This window comes from Phyllobates terribilis, unplaced genomic scaffold (assembly GCF_046119375.1).
Source record: "Phyllobates terribilis strain yellow unplaced genomic scaffold, ASM4611937v1 Scaffold_1__5_contigs__length_1240528914, whole genome shotgun sequence".
NCBI lineage: Eukaryota > Metazoa > Chordata > Amphibia > Anura > Dendrobatidae > Phyllobates > Phyllobates terribilis.
In genome coordinates this window covers 973,735,890-973,756,699 of record NW_027362761.1, presented here as the reverse complement: position 1 = coordinate 973,756,699, position 20,810 = coordinate 973,735,890, and the positions used below count along the sequence as shown (strand labels likewise).

Sequence of the window (20,810 nt, the reverse complement as noted above, 5' to 3'; positions counted from 1 at the left end):
AACCATGGCCTGAGCATGCTGTTATGCACACGCCCGGGCTGAGCGGCGTGTGCGTGTGATTGTAGTGATTCCACTGGACCATGAACCGGAGAGTGCCTGGAGGGGCGTGACTAAGTATCTGGCCGATCCGACCAAGATGGCACGACGGCATACGACGCCAGTGCACCAGGGAGAAACCGGGCAGAGGGACCAGGTGCTACTCCAGGTCAAACTCCGGACACGGGGGTTGACCCACACAGGGATTACTGGGTCAGGCTGGTTAGGCTGGCGCACAGACTGGAGGGTATAGGCAGGCACGACTGGTATGCAGGCAGGCGGGTAAAGGCAAGCGCAGCTAGAGTGCAGACAGGGAGGCACTAGCAGGTAGGAACACAGGCGGGATAGGACCCAGTACACACTGGGACTCAGGAACAATACAGGTAGAGGGGTACAGGCAAGCACAGCTAGAGTGCAGACAGGGAGGCACTAGCAGGTAGGAACACAGGCGGGATAGGACCCAGTACACACTGGGACTCAGGAACAGGCAGGTTAGGCTGGCACAGACTGGTGGATATAAGCAAACACGGCAGGTATGCAGATGGGTGGATACAGGCGAGTATGCAGGCAGGGAGGTACTGGCCGAAAGGACGGGCTGGAGCACAGAAAGGTTAAGACCCAGTACAGACTGGGTCACAGAACCGCAGATGCGGTAGACAACCACAGCAGAGAGGGAACGCCCGAAGCGGTGGGCAAGAACAGAGCAGGACAGGGCTGCCGGAGCAGCGAGCACAAGCAGGGCAGGACAGGACTGCCGGAGCAGCGGGCAGAAGCAGGGCAGGACAGGACTGCCGGAGCAGCGGGCAGAAGCAGGGCAGGACAGGACTGCCGGAGCAGCGGGCAGAAGCAGGGCAGGACAGGACTGCCGGAGCAGCGGGCAGAAGCAGGGCAGGACAGGACTGCCGGAGCAGCGGGCAGAAGCAGGGCAGGACAGGACTGCCGGAGCAGCGGGCAGAAGCAGGGCAGGACAGGACTGCCGGAGCAGCGGGCAGAAGCAGGGCAGGACAGGACTGCCGGAGCGGTGAGCAAGGAGTCAGAGCAGGCTAGAACCGCCGGAGCGGTGAGCAAAGGAGTCAGAGCAGGCTAGAACCGCCGGAGCGGTGAGCAAAGGAGTCAGAGCAGGCTAGGCTGAGTAGGGGGGACAGGGCTCTGTTCACACAGAACAGACAGGAAGGGAAAGGCAGAGCCAGACACCCACAGGGTACTTGCAGTGAAGTAGCGAGTGGACCACAAACGGGAGTACAGAGACAACAAGCAGGAGTTAGGTACGAGTTCAGACTCTGCAGAAAAAGGAAGGGAACGGACATAGAGGCAAAACAGGTAAAGGATAGGAGAGAGTTCAGACTGGAACTGAGTGTACGGAGGAGACCGACACTGCAGCGGGATACAGGAGCGGGTCTGGGAATACGGCCCCCAGAGAGGCAGGACGAACAGGCAAGGAGCGTGTTCAGACAGGACAGACAAGATACAGGAGCGGGTCTAGGAAATCAGCCCCTAGAAGGCGAGAGGAACAGGCTAGGAGCGTGTTCAGACAGGTCAGACAAGATACAGGAACAGGTCTAGGTAATCGGCCCCTAGAAGGCAGGAGGAACAGGCTAGGAGCGTGTTCAGACAGGTCAGACAAGATACAGGAACAGGTCTAGGTAATCGGCCCCTAGAAGGCAGGAGGAACAGGCTAGGAGCGTGTTCAGACAGGCCTGGAAATACAGCCTCCAGGATAGGCAGACAAGAGAACACAGAACGGGACCTGGCACCTTCAGAGTGCAAGCACACACTGAAAGAAACACTATGCTCAGGCAGGGATAGATGGCGCAGCTGAGCTATATACCAGGTGACAGACAGCAATAGGCTGAGGACGCACAAGAGGTGTGACCCACAGCAGGTACAAAAAGCAGGAAGTGATCGGGCGCCGCCCTTAAGCAGCAGAAACAGACACAAACAGACAGCATGGAGGGAAGCCAGAGAGACATTCTGGACAGGAGATCAAGTGCGCGCTCTTGCACAGTGGGAGATGGACCACTATGCAAGGACGCCGCCAGGTATGTTACAGGCTTCACAGTTGGATAACCTTTTTTACATTTTTTTTATTTTATTTTTTTGAGGGCAGAAATGGTTTCAAGCAATCTGTTGAATCTAATTTAACTTACATTTAGTAATTGGCTGCGCTGCTGGAAAGAAGTCTCTTGCTGCAATATTCTTAGAAGGTACTTTATTATCCACTACGCGTTTCAATGCCGTACTTTATCAAGTGTAAAAAACCAACAGGTCTGTTGATTTCTTTCCAGCAGCACAGCCAATTTTAAAACATGTTTTTATTCTGTTTTGTTAAATTCCATCTGGCGGATTCTCCCCAGCCACGGGGCAGCGGCAGCTGGCTCTCTAAACCTTTATAGTGGATGTGTCTTCACACAACCACCCAAGGTGAGCAAATCTATTGTTTTTACTGTCTCCTATAGTAGGGGTTTACCTATTGTGCGCTTCTCCCTTCACAGTCACTGTTTCCTCAACCTAAATTTAATAACTTTTTTTTTTTTTTTAAAGGATGTTCATGTTTTTGTATTGGAAACTGTTCTTGATGAAACAGAAAGAAGGCTTTATCTGGTAACTACCTACGCAGAGTTTTGGTTTTATTACATGTAAGTATATAATGATTTATGCTACAAAGTATACCCCTGTTTTCTTCCCCCCCATGTACTCCTGTAAATTCTAAAAATATTAGATGTCCAATAATTACCTGTTAGAGAACACAAACATGGTGGTAATTTATATTTCAGGGTACATAAGTTGAAAAAATGTGGTTTATGTTGATTGTTCATTAAACATACTGCTTCATAACTAGAATCTGTGGGAGCGGAGTTCGCACCCCCCACACAATACCACTGATGCTGTGGGCTAAAATGTTGTATTATTTTTTAAGGTTTTAAGTACCTTATTTATCGGACTATAAGATGCACTTTTTTCCTCCAAAACTTTGGAGGAAAGTGTGGGGTGCGTCTTATAGTCCGAATAGTATATACATGGCTGTGCGTGGTGGTGGGTGTGGGGGAGCAGCAGCGGAGGATCCGCGTGGCACAGGAGGCAGCAGCCGCCTGCTGCGGCCTATGCTGTGCCTGCTACTAAAGAAAATGAATATTCTCTGCTCTCCACGCCCATGGGCGTGGAGAGCAATGAATATTCATTTTTCTTAATAGCCGGCACACTGTACCGCAGCGCGGCTCCTGCTGCCGCTCTGCAGTCTGTGTGCCCGCTGTTAAAGCTCATGAATATTCCCTACAACTCACTCCCATGGGTTGTAGTGAATATCCATGGTCTTTAATTGGGCACACAGACTGCAGCCGGCAGCAGGAGCCACGCTGCGGTACAGTGTACCGGCTATTGAACAGACTGAATGGTCACTGCACCCCACGCACAGAGTCCCGGCGTGGGGAGCAGTGACTATTCCAGCACAGCGTCTCACACTGTGTTAGGGCGCATGGCAGGGACGCCATGCGCGCCTTGCCATACGCGGCTCACACAGTGAGAGTGTCAGCAGCAGAGCGGGACAACTCTGGAGGGGAGTATGATTGTTTATTTATTTTTTTGTGGGCAGCGTAATGGAGGCTCAGAGGGTGCCATCATACCAGGATGGGGGATCAAGGGGTGCCATGCATACCAGGATGGAGGCTCAGAGGGTGCCATGCTTACCAGGATGGGGGCTCAAGGGGTGCCATGCATACCAGGATGGGGGCTCAAGGGGTGCCATGCATACCAGGATGGGGGCTCAAGGGGTGCCATGCATACCAGGATGGGGGCTCAAGGGGTGCCATGCATACCAGGATGGGGGCTCAAGGGGTGCCATGCATACCAGGATGGGGGCTCAAGGGGTGCCATGCATACCAGGATGGGGGCTCAAGGGGTGCCATGCATACCAGGATGGGGGCTCAAGGGGTGCCATGCATACCAATCCGTGGGCAGCATGTATCAGGCACTGACTACATGAACTCATCCAGGTATGTTTGACTCTGAAACATTGCGGCGTTTCAGAGAAAAACATGTTTTAAAAGCCACCGGGGACCAAGCTGCACTGAAGACTAGCCGGACCGGCGGGTCCCCAGTATCTTATCCCCCACTCACTGGTCTGGATTAACAGGTCTGTCTGCTCATGCTAAAGTTTTTCTCACATGTGTTGGTATAAGTTATATTAACCCCTTCTAGACACAGCAGGCAGTGCTTTTCCACAAACCGCCAAACGTACAGTACAATGATTTTGCTGTCAGCTTTATCTCATAACTGACACTCTGCTGCAGTCAGCGCTAACACCGATTGTGGTCAATTAATCCCTCTGCTTCTGTCCATAGTGACATCGGCATCTAGATACATATTTGAAGGGGGATTTCGATCACGTGGTATTGATGGTTGCTATGATGACCCCAATCCCAAAAAATGACTGCGAGGTCAACCCGCTACAGTAGACTTTTAGTCCCCGCTATATGCATGCCTCCTTTAGTATAAGGCTGACAGGTCTAATACAGCATTGAAGAGTATTAGACCAGGAATCAGACAATTTAAAGTTTATATCCTGTAGTAGGACTAAGTAAAATCGAAAAAATACTGTACTGTCCCCTCATATACTGTATTTGTACATTGTAATAAGATTGCTCCTAAGCCTTCGTTTTTTCCAAACTGAATAACCCCAAGTTTGATACTCTGTATTGCAGTCTACCCATCCCCCTCAATAACCTTGGTCGTTCTTCACTTCACCCGCTCAAGTTAAGCTATGTCCTTTTTATACACCGGAAACCAATATTTGACACCGTATTCTAAGTGTGGCCGTAGTACTGACTTGTATAGGAGGCAAAACTATGTTCTTGTCATGAGCATCTATGCCTCTTTTTAATGCATCTCATTATTTTATTAGCCTTGGCAGCAACTATCTGGCACTGGTCACGAAAGTGGAGTTTGCCATCCATCCATACACTCAAGTCTTTTTCAGTGACAGTTTTACCCAGTGTTTTACAATTTAATAATTAATTATACATTTTATTTCCTCTGCCCAAGTGCATGACTTACATTTATCTACATTAAACTTCAATTACCAAGTCTCCAGCTTATATAAATCTCTCTGTAAAATTACTTTATCCTTCTCTGTGTTTATTACCCTGCAGTACTTGGTATCATCTGCAAATATTGAAATTCCACTCTGTATGCCCTCTACTAGGCCATTAATAAATGTTAAAAAAGATGGCCCAATACTGACCCCTGTGGTACCCCACTGTTAACTGTGTTCCAATCTGAGTGTGTTCCATTAATAACCACCCTTTGTTACCTATCCCTGAGCCAGTTGTTAACCTAGTTACACATATTTTTCCCTAGTCCCATTACTGTCATTTTAGGTATAAACCTTTTGTGTGGCATCGTATCAAACGCCTTTGAAAAGTCCATATCGACAACATCCACTACATTTCCCTTGTCCATTCTGGAACTTTCCTCCTTATAAATGCTTATTAGATTGGTTTGACATGACCGAAACTTCATAAACCTATGTTGATACTGGGTCATGACGCTATTCTTATTGAGATACTCTAGGATAGCATTTCTTAGGAAATCCTTAAGGATTTTACTCACAGCTGAGGTTAAATTTACCGGTTTATAATTTCCAGGCTCAGATTTTGTCCCCTCTGTGAGGTAGCGCTATTCATCACGCTGGGGGTTACTCGCTTCACCGGATCAATTAAAGCACACATGCAACGTTTTCCAGTAATATGAAGACCAGCAGTTTATTACACATCATAAACCGCTCATAACATAGTCCATCACAGTGGCTCGTAGGAATGTTACACATGTTTCCTAAAGCCTTTTCAGTGGCAGCTATGCCCGCTTGGCTTCAAATACTGACTTCAGCAAGGTACAGCAACAATATTCACTTAAAGCGCCGATTTACCTTTGCGCGTCTCAACTGCTTCTATCAGGTCGGTTCTGCCACAGCTGTGGCTTTAAGGCTTCCCAGACGTTGTCTCCAGGCCACGTTCCTTCCAAGGCTACTGGTATGCCAGACACAGGGATCCAGGCTAATGGAGTCCCAGACACAGGGACCTGGCTTCTTGCCTTCCAAGGCTACTGGTATCCCAAACTCAGGGATCCAGCCTCTGCCTTCCAGGCCAGTGGAGTCACAAACACAGGGATCAGGCTTCTTGCCTCACCAGGCCTCTCTCTGTTTCAAAACCACCAGGATTTATATATCCTTTTGTGCACGCAGGACCTGTGATGATGTCACAGTCATGTGATCAGTCACCTGAGGGAGAGGTAAATGGTCAGCCAGAACACACCCCCTGGACATTTTAGCAATGCAGCAAGCCGCTGCATTACATATCCCCCCCCCCCCTGTTCAAACTTGTGGGGTTGAACACATATACACAATCACATTATAACCCCCGGTTCACACAGAGACCATGTACTTGACAATTGCGCTGCTCAGCCCCTGGAACATTAGTCATCAACATTAGCCCATTTCTTAGGGACCTACCATCTGTCACTGTCACTAACTTCGTCAAGTCACATTTCCGAGTCATAACCTTGTCAGACCTCCCCCGCTCCCAGCGGTCAATACAGCAGTGTGACTCACTTGCCCTTGTATCTAAGGTCAGGTCTGACTCCGTGCTGTACTGTACTCTATTGGGTCGTTTGTATGGGCCTCTGAGACCTGAGTTACTGAAGGTCTCACTACCTCTAAACCCACGCCCACTATCCTCAGGAAATTTTGAAAGGTCTCTAACTTCTACTGTAGCCGTCTTATTATTTGAAGGGCCCTGTTTGCATGGGCCTCTCAGACCTGAGTTACTGGAGGTCTCACTATTTATAGACGGCTGGCATCTTCTGCTGCTCAGACGATGCGGTCTTTCCATTCGCAGTCTGGCGAGATTCACCTGTTCTACCTCTCGCAGGTAGGTCACTCGGAACTCTATCAGCATGCGTATATATGCAAGATTTTCTTCCTTTCCGACAGCGGAGAATGACACCATGCCGTCTTCATCTGGTATCCAGTCCTGACGATCACGTGGACTGCTTACTTTCATCACACCAGACTTCTTTACCATTGTAACATACCTGGCGGCGTCCTTGCATAGTGGTCCATCTCCCACTGTGCAAGAGCGCGCACTTGATCTCCAGTCCAGGGTGTCTCTCTGGCTTCCCTCCATGCTGTCTGTTTGCTTCTGTGTCTGCTGCTTAAGGGCAGCGCCCGATCACTTCCTGCTTTTTGTACCTGCTGCAGGCACACCCCTTGTGCGTCCTCAGCCTATTGCTGTCTATCACCTGGTATTTTAACCAGCTGCCCCAATTAACTGATGCCTGAGCATCTTGCCCTGTCAGTTGGCTTTTGTCTCTGACATGCCAGGTCCTGTCTGTTACCTGTCTTGCAGTATCTGTTTCCATGTCTGTACTGTGTCCTATCTGTGTACCTTAACCTGCAGTCTGTACTCGTTCCTTGCCTGTTCGTTCCGCCTTCCTGGAGGCTGTATTTCCAGGCCAGTCTGAACACGCTCCTTGCCTGTTCGTCCCGCCTCTCTGGGGGCCGTATTCCCAGACCCGCTCCTGTATCCCGCTGCAGTGTCGGTCTCTTCCGTACACTCAGTTCCAGTCTGAACTCTCTCCTATCTTTTACCTGTTTTTTCTCTATGTCCGTTCCTTTCCTTTTTCTGCAGAGTCTGTACTCGTACCTAACTCCTGCTCGTTGTCACTGTACTTCCGTTTGTGAGTTTGTGGTCCACTCGCTACTTCTCTGCAAGTACCCTGTGGGTATCTGGTTCTGCCTTTCCCTTCTATGTGAACAGAGCCTTGTCCACCGCGTCTGCGGTTTTCGCTTTGCCCAGCTCTGTCCACCGCGTCTGCGGTTTTTGCTTTGCCCAGCTCTGTCCACCGCGTCTGCGGTTTTTGCTTTGCCCAGCTCTGTCCACCGCGTCTGCGGTTTTCGCTTTGCTCAGCCCTGTCCGCCGCGTCTGCGGTTTCGCTTTGCTCGGCCCTGTCCACCGCGTCTGCGGTTTCGAATTTGTCTCCCAGTCTGTACTGGACCCTACCCAGCCTGCGCTCTAGTCTGCCTGTCCCTGTATTCCCCGGTGTGGGTCAACAGCCGTGTCCGGAGTCTGACCTGGAGTAGACCCTGGTTCCTCTGCTCGGTTCCTCCCTGGTGCACTGGCGTCGTATGCCGTCGTGCGACCTTGGTCGGATCGGGCAGATACTTAGTTACGCCCCTCCAGGCACTCTCCGGTTCATGGCACAGTGGAATCACTACATAAACAAGCACACGCCAGTCAGTCCGGGCGTGTGCATTACAGCATGCTCAGGCCATGGTTCCCGTTGAGCCCCACGGCCTTCGCTCTCTGAGAAGTTTTCCAGCGAATACATGCATTAAAATAAATAAATAAATTTTTTTTTTTCCCTTTAGCTGAGTTCCAGGCGAATTACACACCCGTCCAGATCGATCTATCTGCTCTCGTTCCTGCGGATCCGCTACGTTATTATGGGGATCCAAGACAGTCGTGCATTTGTGGAGCAATGCATGCTACACTTCAAGTTCTACCCTCTATGTTTTCCCACCAATCGGGTTAAGGTGGCATTCATTATGTCTTACCTGGCGGGTGATGCCTTGGAATGGATCAACCCCCTATATGAAACACAGGATCCGATCCTCCTGGACCTAATGGCCTTCCTGGTGGCCTTTCTAATGGTCTTCGATGATCCTAACCCGGAGGCTCCTGCTGAAGCTTCACTTCCCAATATGCCGGAGCAGCCCCAATGGGTAATGTGTGTGTGTGGGTAGCGCAATAGTCCTCCAGCCCAATGAGACTACTGCCCACCCAGAATCCTCACAGGGTGACTACGCTTTCCGGAATACTTCTCCCAACCTCAAGAGGCAGTCCAGACGTGCTAGACATAGAGGCAAGCCGTCACGCCAGGGTCTGTCCTCCCTGAGACCTCCTGACCCCAACCTTGAAGTCCCTACTGAAGCTTCATCTCCCTGTATCCCGGAGAAGCCCCAACGGGTAATGTGCGTGGGTAGTGCACCAGTTCTCCTGCCCGAAGAGACTTCTGCCCATCCAGACTCCACACAGGAGAACTTCCTGCACCCGGCATCAGATGCTTCACCCACTTTAACCGGTGTGCATGTCCAAGGATGCTCCAAAGCTGTGGTTACCTCAGAGTCTGTGCACCTCTACTACCTGGCGGAGGACCCCCAGTTGCCTCCTGAATCCTCCGGGATACCACTCGATGACAAATGGAGAGAGACTTCTCTACACCCGGTACTCGATACTTTGTCCGCTTCGTCCTGTGAGCCTGACAATGGGTACCCCAAAGTGGTAGTTACCCCCGAGTCTCTACACCCCTCCGACCAGGCGGAGGACCTCCAGTTGTCTCCTGAACCCTTCGGGGTGCTACCTGGTAGCGAAAGGACAGAGACTCTCCTATACTCTGTACCTGATACCTCGCTCGCTTCGTCCAGTGAGTCCAACCTAGTGTACTCCGAAGCAGAGGTTACTCCCGAGTCTCTACACCCCTCCGACCAGGCGGAGGACCTCCAGTTGTCTCCAAAACCCTTCGGGGTGCTACCGGATAGCGAATGGACAGAGACTCTCTTATACTCGGTACCTGATACCTCGCCCGCTTCTTCCAGTGAGTCTGACCTAGTGTACTCCGAAGCAGAGGTTACCCCCGAGTCTCTACACCCCTCCGACCAGGAGGAGGACCTCCAGTTGTTTCCTGAACCCTTCGGGGTGCTACCTGATAGCGAATGGACAGAGACTCTCCTATACTCGGTACCTGATACCTCGGCCGCTTCTTCCAGTGAGTCCGACCTAGTGTACTCTGAAGCAGAGGTTACCCCCGAGTCTCTACACCCCTCCGACCAGGCGGAGGACCTCCAGTTGTCTCTTGAACCCTTCGGGGTGCTACCTGATAACGAATGGACAGGTACTCTTCTATATTCGGTACCTGATACCTCGCCCGCTTCATCCAGCGAGTCCGACCTAGTGTACTCCGAAGCAGAGGTTACCCCCGAGTCTCTGCACTATTCCGACCCGGCGGAGGACCCCCAGTTGTTTTCTGAATCCTCCTGGGTACCACCAGATAACAAGGTAACAGGGACTTTTCTACACCTTGTACCTGATACCTCGCCCATTTCATCCTGTGAGTTTGACAAGATGTACCCCGAAGCAGAGGTTACCCCCGAGTCTCTGCACTCCTCCAACCCGGCGGAGGACTTCCAGTTGTCTCCTGAACCCTCTGGGGTGCTACCTGATAATAACTGGAGAGAGACTTCCTTGTGTGCTGTTCCTGGTACTCCACCAGTTTCGTCTGTTGCTGAGGATGGCTGGATAGGAGCTAGCATCCTAGCTACCCAGATGAGACCAGTTTCTCCAGTGGACAGTGGAAGTGATCTCCTTGAAGTAAAGGATTGGCCCTCGAATTCCCTGCGGAACATTCTGGCAGGCCTGAAGAAGAGGGGGCGTAAGGGGGGGGGGGTACTGTAACATACCTGGCGGCGTCCTTGCATAGTGGTCCATCTCCCACTGTGCAAGAGCGCGCACTTGATCTCCAGTCCAGGGTGTCTCTCTGGCTTCCCTCCATGCTGTCTGTTTGCTTCTGTGTCTGCTGCTTAAGGGCGGCGCCCGATCACTTCCTGCTTTTTGTACCTGCTGCAGGCACACCCCTTGTGCGTCCTCAGCCTATTGCTGTCTATCACCTGGTATTTTAACCAGCTGCCCCAATTAACTGATGCCTGAGCATCTTGCCCTGTCAGTTGGCTTTTGTCTCTGACATGCCAGGTCCTGTCTGTTACCTGTCTTGCAGTATCTGTTTCCATGTCTGTACTTTGTCCTATCTGTGTACCTTAACCTGCAGTCTGTACTCGTTCCTTGCCTGTTCGTTCCACCTTCCTGGAGGCTGTATTTCCAGGCCAGTCTGAACACGCTCCTTGCCTGTTCGTCCCGCCTCTCTGGGGGCCGTATTCCCAGACCCGCTCCTGTATCCCGCTGCAGTGTCGGTCTCTTCCGTACACTCAGTTCCAGTCTGAACTCTCTCCTATCTTTTACCTGTTTTTTCTCTATGTCCTTTCCTTTCCTTTTTCTGCAGAGTCTGTACTCGTACCTAACTCCTGCTCGTTGTCACTGTACTTCCGTTTGTGAGTTTGTCGTCCACTCGCTACTTCTCTGCAAGTACCCTGTGGGTATCTGGTTCTGCCTTTCCCTTCTAGTCTGTTCTGTGTGAACAGAGCCTTGTCCACCGCGTCTGCGGTTTTCGCTTTGCCCAGCTCTGTCCACCGCGTCTGCGGTTTTCGCTTTGCCCAGCTCTGTCCACCGCGTCTGCGGTTTTCGCTTTGCCCAGCTCTGTCCACCGCGTCTGCGGTTTTCGCTTTGCCCAGCTCTGTCCACCGCGTCTGCGGTTTTCGCTTTGCCCAGCACTGTCCACCGCGTCTGCGGTTTTCGCTTTGCCCAGCTCTGTCCACCGCGTCTGCGGTTTTCGCTTTGCTCTGCTCTGTCCACCGCGTCTGCGGTTTTCGCTTTGCTCTGCTCTGTCCGCCGCGTCTGCGGTTTTCGCTTTGCTCTGCTCTGTCCGCCGCGTCTGCGGTTTTCGCTTTGCTCTGCTCTGTCCGCCGCGTCTGCGGTTTTCGCTTTGCTCTGCTCTGTCCGCCGCGTCTGCGGTTTTCGCTTTGCTCGGCCCTGTCCGCCGCGTCTGCGGTTTTCGCTTTGCTCGGCCCTGTCCGCCGCGTCTGCGGTTTTCGCTTTGCTCGGCCCTGTCCGCCGCGTCTGCGGTTTCGCTTTGCTCGGCCCTGTCCGCCGCGTCTGCGGTTTCGCTTTGCTCGGCCCTGTCCACCGCGTCTGCGGTTTCGAATTTGTCTCCCAGTCTGTACTGGACCCTACCCAGCCTGCGCTCTAGTCTGCCTGTCCCTGTATTCCCCGGTGTGGGTCAACAGCCGTGTCCGGAGTCTGACCTGGAGTAGACCCTGGTTCCTCTGCTCGGTTCCTCCCTGGTGCACTGGCGTCGTATGCCGTCGTGCGACCTTGGTCGGATCGGGCAGATACTTAGTTACGCCCCTCCAGGCACTCTCCGGTTCATGGCACAGTGGAATCACTACATAAACAAGCACACGCCAGTCAGTCCGGGCGTGTGCATTACAACCATCATTTGCATGGTTCGGCCATTTCTCCCAATGAGCTTTCTTACTAAAGCATGAGGCACCCGGATGACTTCTTCCCGCAGACTTTGAGCTTTTCTCATAAGCTCCAGTTGTCTAATGGCTTGTTCCATCTTCAACCGGACAAACCGCTTCGTGCGAATACATCGCCAGTGCATGTCACTTAGGATAGCCACCCTCGTCACTGTGACTTCGGTTGTGGACATGAGCACCAGCTGTTTAGCTTCTGAGGTCGAGTACACCTTACAGGCTCGCACGGCCTTCTTAAACTCTTCATGCACTGACTCTCGGGTGCATTCTTCTCTCAAATCTTCGGGTACATCTATGAGGCACTTGTACCGAGACGTTTCTGTCTCACCAGTGGTCTCCAAATGATCATCTGGCTCAGGTTTCAGGGACAACTGACTTTCAGCTTCTTCACCCTGTATGCTTCCCCAGAGCTGACTCACAGCTATGAACTCAAGAATTCTCATCTTGACCACTTCCATTTCATACTTATCTTCTTTTAACACTCTCTCAGCTCTCCTCAGGTACACCTTCTCATGGTATAAAGGATTAAGCGCAACTTGTTTGTCCTTTTCCTTCTCCAATGAGGCCTTGTTCACTGATTGGTACTTTGCCAGGCGACCTTTGAGCCCGAAAACTTCTTCCTCTAGCTCAGCTACTCTCCTCTCAGTAGCCCATCTCTGAAGCTCTTCCTGCTTCAACTGCTCCTTTATTAGCAGAATTCTCTCAGACCTCTCTGTCTCCAATGCGCCAACTCTGCTCTCGACAGCCAGTCTCTCAAGCTTCTCTTCGTTTAAATGGGCTTGTAGCGTCTCCTTGAGATCCTTGATCTCGGCTCTTACATCCACCGAATCATCCGAGCTCGCATTTTTCAAGGAGGTATTTATTTCATACCCCCCATCTCCAGTGGCCAACTCCTGACCCCGGTCTGTGGCTTCTCCAATAGACTCCTCCATCTTTTTCCGCTCCGCTTCCATCCTGCAGATTCTATCCTTAAGGCACGTCTCTGCACTCTGGAGATCATCACAGAACGTCTGCAGCTCCTTCACCTGAGCTTCCAGTCCCCGGATCTTTCTGCAGAGATCATCATTCTCATCACGGGTGTCCTACAGAATGGTCTCAATCACTTGGTGCGTGTGCTCTGCCTCAGCCTTATCATCCTCTAGTTTTTCCTTAACCTTGAGTAGATCCTCCAGCCGCTCCCTCATGAATTCACCATACTCCTTCTTGGATTCACACAGCTCCCGGTTGAACTGTTCGCTCAGTTGTTCCAGGTCTTGCTCACGTCCAGAAACTTCATCCTGCAGTGCCCCCTTTAAGGCAGATAGCTTCCTATCCCTCTGGTGAAGACCCTCATCCAGCCTTTGCTTCTCCTGCATCAGCTCTAACTGTACAAGGGAGAAACGATCTTTCATCTCGCACAGCTCATCTTCAAACTCCGCTTTGTCAAGCTTCAACTGAAAAACCTCTTTGGTTTTGCGGAGGTCCTCTTTATTTTTCTGGAACATTTCCTTCCATTTGTTGATTTCCTCGCTGTTCCTCACAACGTGGTTTATTTTCTGCCGTTCAGACTCCAGGTTCAGCTGGTCCTGGGACACGTTCTTCATGTTTTTCCTTAGTTGCTGCACGTCACTCTGATACTGCTGCCTGATAGGCTCCAGCTCTTGGTCATGACTGGCCACCTCCTATTTCAGGGCTGTCGGATCCTGATCCTTCTGTCTCAGTAGATCATCCTGCTTGTAACGAATCTGCAAAACTGCATCCAACTCTTCCACCTGATCTTCATTGTTGTCTGATACTGTACCGGAGGTTGCTACTGGCAACGTCACCTCCTCTTCCCTCCTGATCTCCTCTGCTTCTAAAGGAGGATCCACACTCGGAATAAAGGCACACAGCATTGCATTTTCTTTATTTGCCCTTTCAGCAAAGGCTACAGGAGCAACTTTTTTGTGACCCTTGCGCCTTCGACGACGAGAGGGGGACTTTCTCACCTCGTCTAGCTCCTCCTGACTGAACTCTCTATCTACTTTCGTAGTGTCACCGTCAGCTGTGGGGTCTGTGTCACTCCCCCTGGTATTGTGGACCAACAAGTCACCTCCCACTTTGACGTCAACCCCTTCTACTGGAGCTACCCAGTTATCAATGGTCGAATTGTCATTTTTAGGCGGTACCAACACACGACCAGTAACCAATTCTGGTTTTGTATGCTCCACTCCCTTTTTAGACTCCGCCCCCTTTTGGACAACCACATCGGTAGGGGGTACTTTACAAAAAAAAACCGCAATAGTCCTAGGACCCAGCTCACAACATCTCTTACCACCTCCCGGGCACTCTGGGACAGTACCGGCGCCCCAGGAGAACTCAAGGAGTGGTTCGCTGCTGCCCTTCTGTCCAACAGCTCCTGCCGTTCCTGCAGCAGTTCCTGATGTCGTTTCTCAAATGCCTGCTGCGAGTCCTGTTGCTGTTTCTCAAATGCCTGCTGCTGCGCTTTTGACAGGCACTTTAATCGCTCAATAGCTTCAGACTCATTTGCTGCTCCTTTCACAGCCATCTTTAACTGCTCCTGCATTTTTTTAGGACACTCCATTATGCTGAAGAGCGATTGCACTCGGTCATGCAACCACTTCTCCATTCCGTCTGGGGATACTGCTCCATTCATAGCCAATCACGGTACGCTGTTCACGCTAGACACTTCACACCGTTCTCCCCGGAAAATTTTCGTGGCCCCACCAAGCCACAGCAAACTAGGTTTGAGTGCGACGACAGTTTTCGTAACCCCGCCGAGTTACAGCCAGATGCTTGCATCAACGTTCGTTATCCTTAGTCTGTCCTGTTACCCCTTGCAACCAGGCTGCAGTTGCCCGCATTCTCCACCATCTGTGAGGTAGCGCTATTCATCACGCTGGGGATTACTCGCTTCACCGGATCAATTAAAGCACACATGCAACGTTTTCCGGTAATATGAAGACCAGCAGTTTATTACACATCATAAACCGCTCATAACATAGTCCATCACAGTGGCTCGTAGGAATGTTACACCTGTTTCCTAAAGCCTTTTCAGTGGCAGCTATGCCCGTTTGGCTTCAAATACAGACTTCAGCAAGGTACAGCAACAATATTCACTTAAAGCGCCGATTTACCTTTGCCGCGTCTCGGCTGCTTCTATCAGCTCGGTTCTGCCACAGCTGTGGCTTTAAGGCTTCCCAGACGTAGTCTCCAGGCCACGTTCCTTCCAAGGCTACTGGTATCCCAAACACAGGGATCCAGCCTCTGCCTTCCAGGCCAGTGGAGTCCCAAACACAGGGATCAGGCTTTTTGCCTCACCAGGCCTCTCCAGACCTCTCTCACTGTTTCAAAACCACCAGGATTTATATATCCTTTTGTGCACACAGGACCTGTGATGTCACAGTCATGTGATCAGTCACCTGAGGGGGAGGTAAATGGTCAGCCAGAACACACCCCCTGGACATTTTAGCAATGCAGCAAGCCGCTGCATTACACCTATTTGAATATTGCCATCACATTTGCTATGTGGCTGTCCTGTGGTGAAGACTCTGTTATTATTGAATCTGTGAATATTAAAAATGATTGTCTGTCATGGTACTTAATTCCTGCAGTAATCGGGGGTGTATGCCATCTAGGCCCAGTGATTTGTCTACTTTAGTGTTTTTGAGGCTGCACCGTATTTTCTGCGGTTAAGCAAATGACCTTTAATGGAGAATTTCTGCTATTTAAATTGGCATGTAAAAGTTTGGGCACCCCGGTCAAATTTACTGTTATTGTGAACAGGTAAGAGGTGGTTCACTACCTCTTGAAGCTCATCAAGAGAATGCCAAGAGTGTACAAAGCAGTCATCAAAGCAAAAGGTGGCTACTTTGAAGAACCTAGAATATAAGACATATTTTCAGTTGTTTCACACTTTTTTGTTAAGTATATAATTCCACATGTGTTAATTCATAGTTTTGATGCCTTCAGTGTGAATGTACAATTTTCATAGTCATGAAAATACAGAAAAATCTTTAAATGAGGTGTGTCCAAACTTTTGGTCTGTACTGTATATCTATCTATCTATCTATCTATCTATCTATCTATCTATCTATCTATCTATCTATCTATCTATCTATCTATCTATCTATCTATCTATATACACATATATATATAACATGTTTTAAGAGGACCAAACAATGAAGTCCAGAAACAATTATGTACGGCAAATGGATACAAGGAAAGATCTCACCAAATTCGTTGGTCTCGGAGTTCCTCCAACAGGTCCCGCCTGGGAGGTGCATAGGGTCAGTTCAGGGCTGTCCAGATCTATAGGGTCAGCTGTGGACTGCCCTTGTAAGGGCGGGAGCCTTGGGGTCTGAAGGGTCAGTCAAGTTAATAGGGACTGACAGGGTTAGTCGACTCCTTGGACTCAATTACATGGGCCTTTATGGATGAGGACTAGGGTTGAGCGAGTATGTTCTGTCCGAGTATGCTCGAGTATGTTCTGTCCGAGTATGCTCAGGCCGAGCTCCGAGTATTTACAGCTGCTCGGTGATATGGTTGAATCGCTCCCGTGTGCATGATTTGCGACTGTTGACAGTTTTATTACATGTAAGGATTGTCTATTTCTTACACATTCCTCACATGTAATAAAGCTGTCAAACAGTTGCAAATCATGCACACGGGAGCGATTCAACCATATCACCGAGCAGCTATAAATACTCGGAGCTCGGCCCGAGCATACTTGGCGAAAGGGTTAATAGAACATACTCGCTCAACAGTAATGAGGACCTATTGGAGAAACTCAGAGACCAACAAATTTGTTGAGCTCTTTCCTTGTATCCATTTGTCGTACATAATTGATTCTGGACTTCATTGTCTGGTCCTGTTAAAACATGATATAGATATAGATATATATATATGTATGATACTGTAAAAAGCAGCTTTTACATTTCAGAGGAAAAAAAAAGTTATTTACTGCTCTCCTCTCGTCATTGCATCAAGCTATTTATACCAAGAATATTTCCCACAACGTTGGTAATCAGAGTTGTGGTCATCATTCTTCAGAACAGCTTAGGGACTAACCAGATTGTTCACAGAAGGAAAGCCCAGGAACTTTCGTCTGCAATAAATTTAAATTACACAGCTGTCCAGTAAATATGTATACATTTGCAAAGCAAAACTGACAAAATAGTAACTTCCATGAACATTCCACCATTACACTTCCCTGTAGAAGGAAATTAAATGAATGTGAGAAATACATTATTAAACATAGATGTAACACAAGTTACAGCCCAAACTTTGTATGTGCTTATTCACTCATAATACCTGCATCTTAAAAATATCTCCAGAAACCTGACTTTTTCTCACGTTTAGAACTGCAAAAACTCTGTCGGGACTACTGCAGCTCTCTACTGATCTATCCACTCTAACCAAACTTTCTCCTCTCCAATCCATCCTGAATTCTGCAACCAGGGTTGTATTTCTGTCCAGCCACTACACCTTCTGACAGTCACTACACTGGTTGCCCATTCGCTACAGAATTTAGTACAAACTTATCTTTCTCACCACAAAACACTCCACAGTTCTTCACCACCTTATATTTTCTCCCTCATCTCGGTCTATCACCCTACCCGTTTTGGAACTGATCTAAGATTAACATTGTTCATAATAAAAACCTCCCTCTGTCTGCTAGATTTCTCTCATGCTTTGCCAGTTTTCTGGAATGCACTTCCCCGAACGATCTGACTAATACCTAGCCCCCCACGTTTTTAAGCATGCTTTAAAGACACATCTCTTTTAGACAGGCCTATCGCCTCCTTTCACAAAAGCACAATCTTAGTGTAAAAGCAGGGCATTAAGAGAAAGTAGGCAGCACAATATCCATTGCATAAACTAACTGCATAATTGAAGAGGCATCAAGCAAGCAAGTTGAAGAAAATGGTCCATGACAAGGCTCCATGTCAAGGCTCTAACCTGCAAAGCTGATCTGGCAACAGCAATCAGAGAAAGTTGGAGCCAGATTGATGAAGAGTACTGTTTGTCACTTAGCCTCAGAGACTGCAAGTTGTTATTAAAGCCAGAGGTGGTGCAACAAAATACTAGTGATGTATTGGAGTGTTCTTTTGTGTGTTTGCTTTTCATGATTCCATAATTTTTTCCTCAGAATTGAGTGATTCCATAATTTTTTCCCTCTGCTTGGTCTGAAAAAAATTACCCTTACGGAGTACCACATTTTTAATCTTGATTTCTTTTAGTGTTTCTTAAAGCCCTAAAGTTGCCATTTGAAATGACTTTAGTTTTGTGCCATGTCTGTGATCTGCTTTTTTTCAACAACATTAAACAACTGAATGAACATCCTCCGAGCCCGGTGATTCCATAATTTTTGCCAGGGGTTGTATATGCCAGGCTGATCAAACAGTATACCTGCGGGAGCCAGACTGATATACACCGTTTAAAGGGAATCTGTCAGTAGGATCAACCCTCCTAAGCAGTCTATGTGGGCATGTAGGTCATAGGAAGCTAAATAAAATAATATCTGGAATCCAGTGTCTCATTCCAGAGAAATCCACATTTTTCTGAAATACCATATAAATAAGCTGTTCAGGACTATGGGCCAAACACTGATATTATGTTCCCTTAAGTGATTCTCTTGTACAAAGTATTAAAATGTAAATTATATGTTGCATATTACTGTAATCGTATTGACCTGTACAATATAATTATTTATCCCATGTGATGCACCACCGTAACAAAGAAATATTTAAAAAAAAAACAGTATTAGAATTGCTGGATTTTGCTAAAGCAACCTCCCAAAAAATGAATTAAAAATTATCAAAAAATTGTATGTACCAAAGAAATGAAGACTATAGTTTAGTGTAATTTTTTTTCTTCCGTAGAATTGTATGTGTCCTGGAGTCCTGCTATATGTTCAAATCGCATCCATTAATGCTATTTTTATTTCTTTTGTGTGTCTTTTTGACAAATTGAATACATTTTTTCTTGATCTTTGAGATCCATACTCTCTGCCCACTGTTTCACATATTCTAAAGTGCTGAATTAAAAAGCTTCCCTGTAGAATGAAGCCCATTAATGACCACCATCTTTGTTAATGATTTGAAATATTATATTGTTCTTTTGTGTGCAGCCCTTTTTTCCTGGTCAGTTGGCACACCCAACAGGATGCAGCCTTTGGATCTCCATTCACAGAATTGGTATATTAGGATACAGGTATATACTGTATTTTTCGGACTATATGACGCAGTTTTTTCCTCCCAAAATTTTGGAGGAAAGTGCGGGGTGCATGTTATAGTCTGGATGTACGGTCCAGCTGTGGAGGGTGTGGGTGAGCGGCAGTAGCAGAGGTGCGGGTCACAGGCCGGAGCCACCTGCTGCAGCTAACACTGTACCCACAGTTAAAATGAAAATTCACTGCTCCCCACGTCAAAGGGCATGTGGAGTAGTGAATATTCATTGTCCTTAATAGCCGGCAGTGGCAGCCGCGGGCTTCCTGCTAACACAGTCCCCGCTACTAAAGAGCATGAATATTCACTTCTCTCCACGCGTGAGGGCGCATGGCAGTGACGTCATGCGCTGCTCACACAGTGAGACCAGCCGCTGGCATCAGAACAGGACGCAGCACTGGAGCAGAGGAACGGTGAGTAGAATCCTTTATTTCTTTTTATGTGTGCAGCATGCTGGGTATGGGGGTGCCATGCATATGGGGATGGGGGTGCCATGCATACCAGGATGGGGATGGGGGTGCTATGCATACCAGGATGGGGTGCCGTGTATACCAGGATTGGTATGGGGGCCACGTATACCAGGAAGGGAAGGCCATATATACCAGGATGGGGGCATATATATATACCAGGATGGAGGATATTATTACAGAATTGGGGGACATTACCCCTGTAACAGTATCAGCAGCAGACCCCCTCCCCCATAACAGTGCATCATGACCATTTTTTTTTTTTTTCTATTTTCCTCCTATAAAACGTAGGTTCGTCTTATGGTCCGGTGTGTCTTATAGTCCGAAAAATACGGTATTATAATATAATATATATATATATTTTTTTATTTCCTTTTAGAAAACGGCCACAATCCCTATCTCACTGTTATGAAGTAATTCCTGCTGATACAGTTTGCAAATTATATTTTGATTTAGAGTACTATAAGTCTGCAAATCCAGAAGCAGATGGTAAAAAAATGGTTGCACTGGTAATTGAGGTAAGATTAGTAAAGAAGGAACACAAGCATTTATTTGTATTGGAATACATGCAGTTTCTGTTCTTATAGAAATGGAGCTCAGTGGGTTTTAATTTTAGGGTGACAGCCACTAAAAAGCAGACCATGCTAACTCCACATGAATGATTTCAAAAGAATAGAAGGTGGACACAACTAAATGAAAAATCAAGGTGCTGAACGTGTTCATATTCAGCAATTCCCACTTACAAAGACAATACATGAAAGATGAGAGTGCAAACCAGATGTACGGTAATTCACAATAATTAAAAGCTATTTTTATTAGTCATGAGAAAAGACAACACAAAGGAATACAAAAAAAATAATTCTAAACTATCCCAGACATACGCTAAAATATCAACAGGATCCT

General features: G+C 48.4%; 1 protein-coding gene across 1 annotated transcript in view; it reads left to right on the top strand.

The window, feature by feature from the left end:
* The window catches only part of PRIMPOL (primase and DNA directed polymerase), a 90,041-nt gene that overhangs the window by 24,318 nt on the left and 44,913 nt on the right, over positions 1-20,810 (top strand). Inside the window, exons 3-4 of the mRNA XM_073642663.1 lie at positions 2,578-2,672; positions 20,287-20,425. Coding sequence (XP_073498764.1) covers positions 2,578-2,672; positions 20,287-20,425 — 234 coding nt within the window. The remainder of the gene's footprint in view (positions 1-2,577; positions 2,673-20,286; positions 20,426-20,810) is intronic.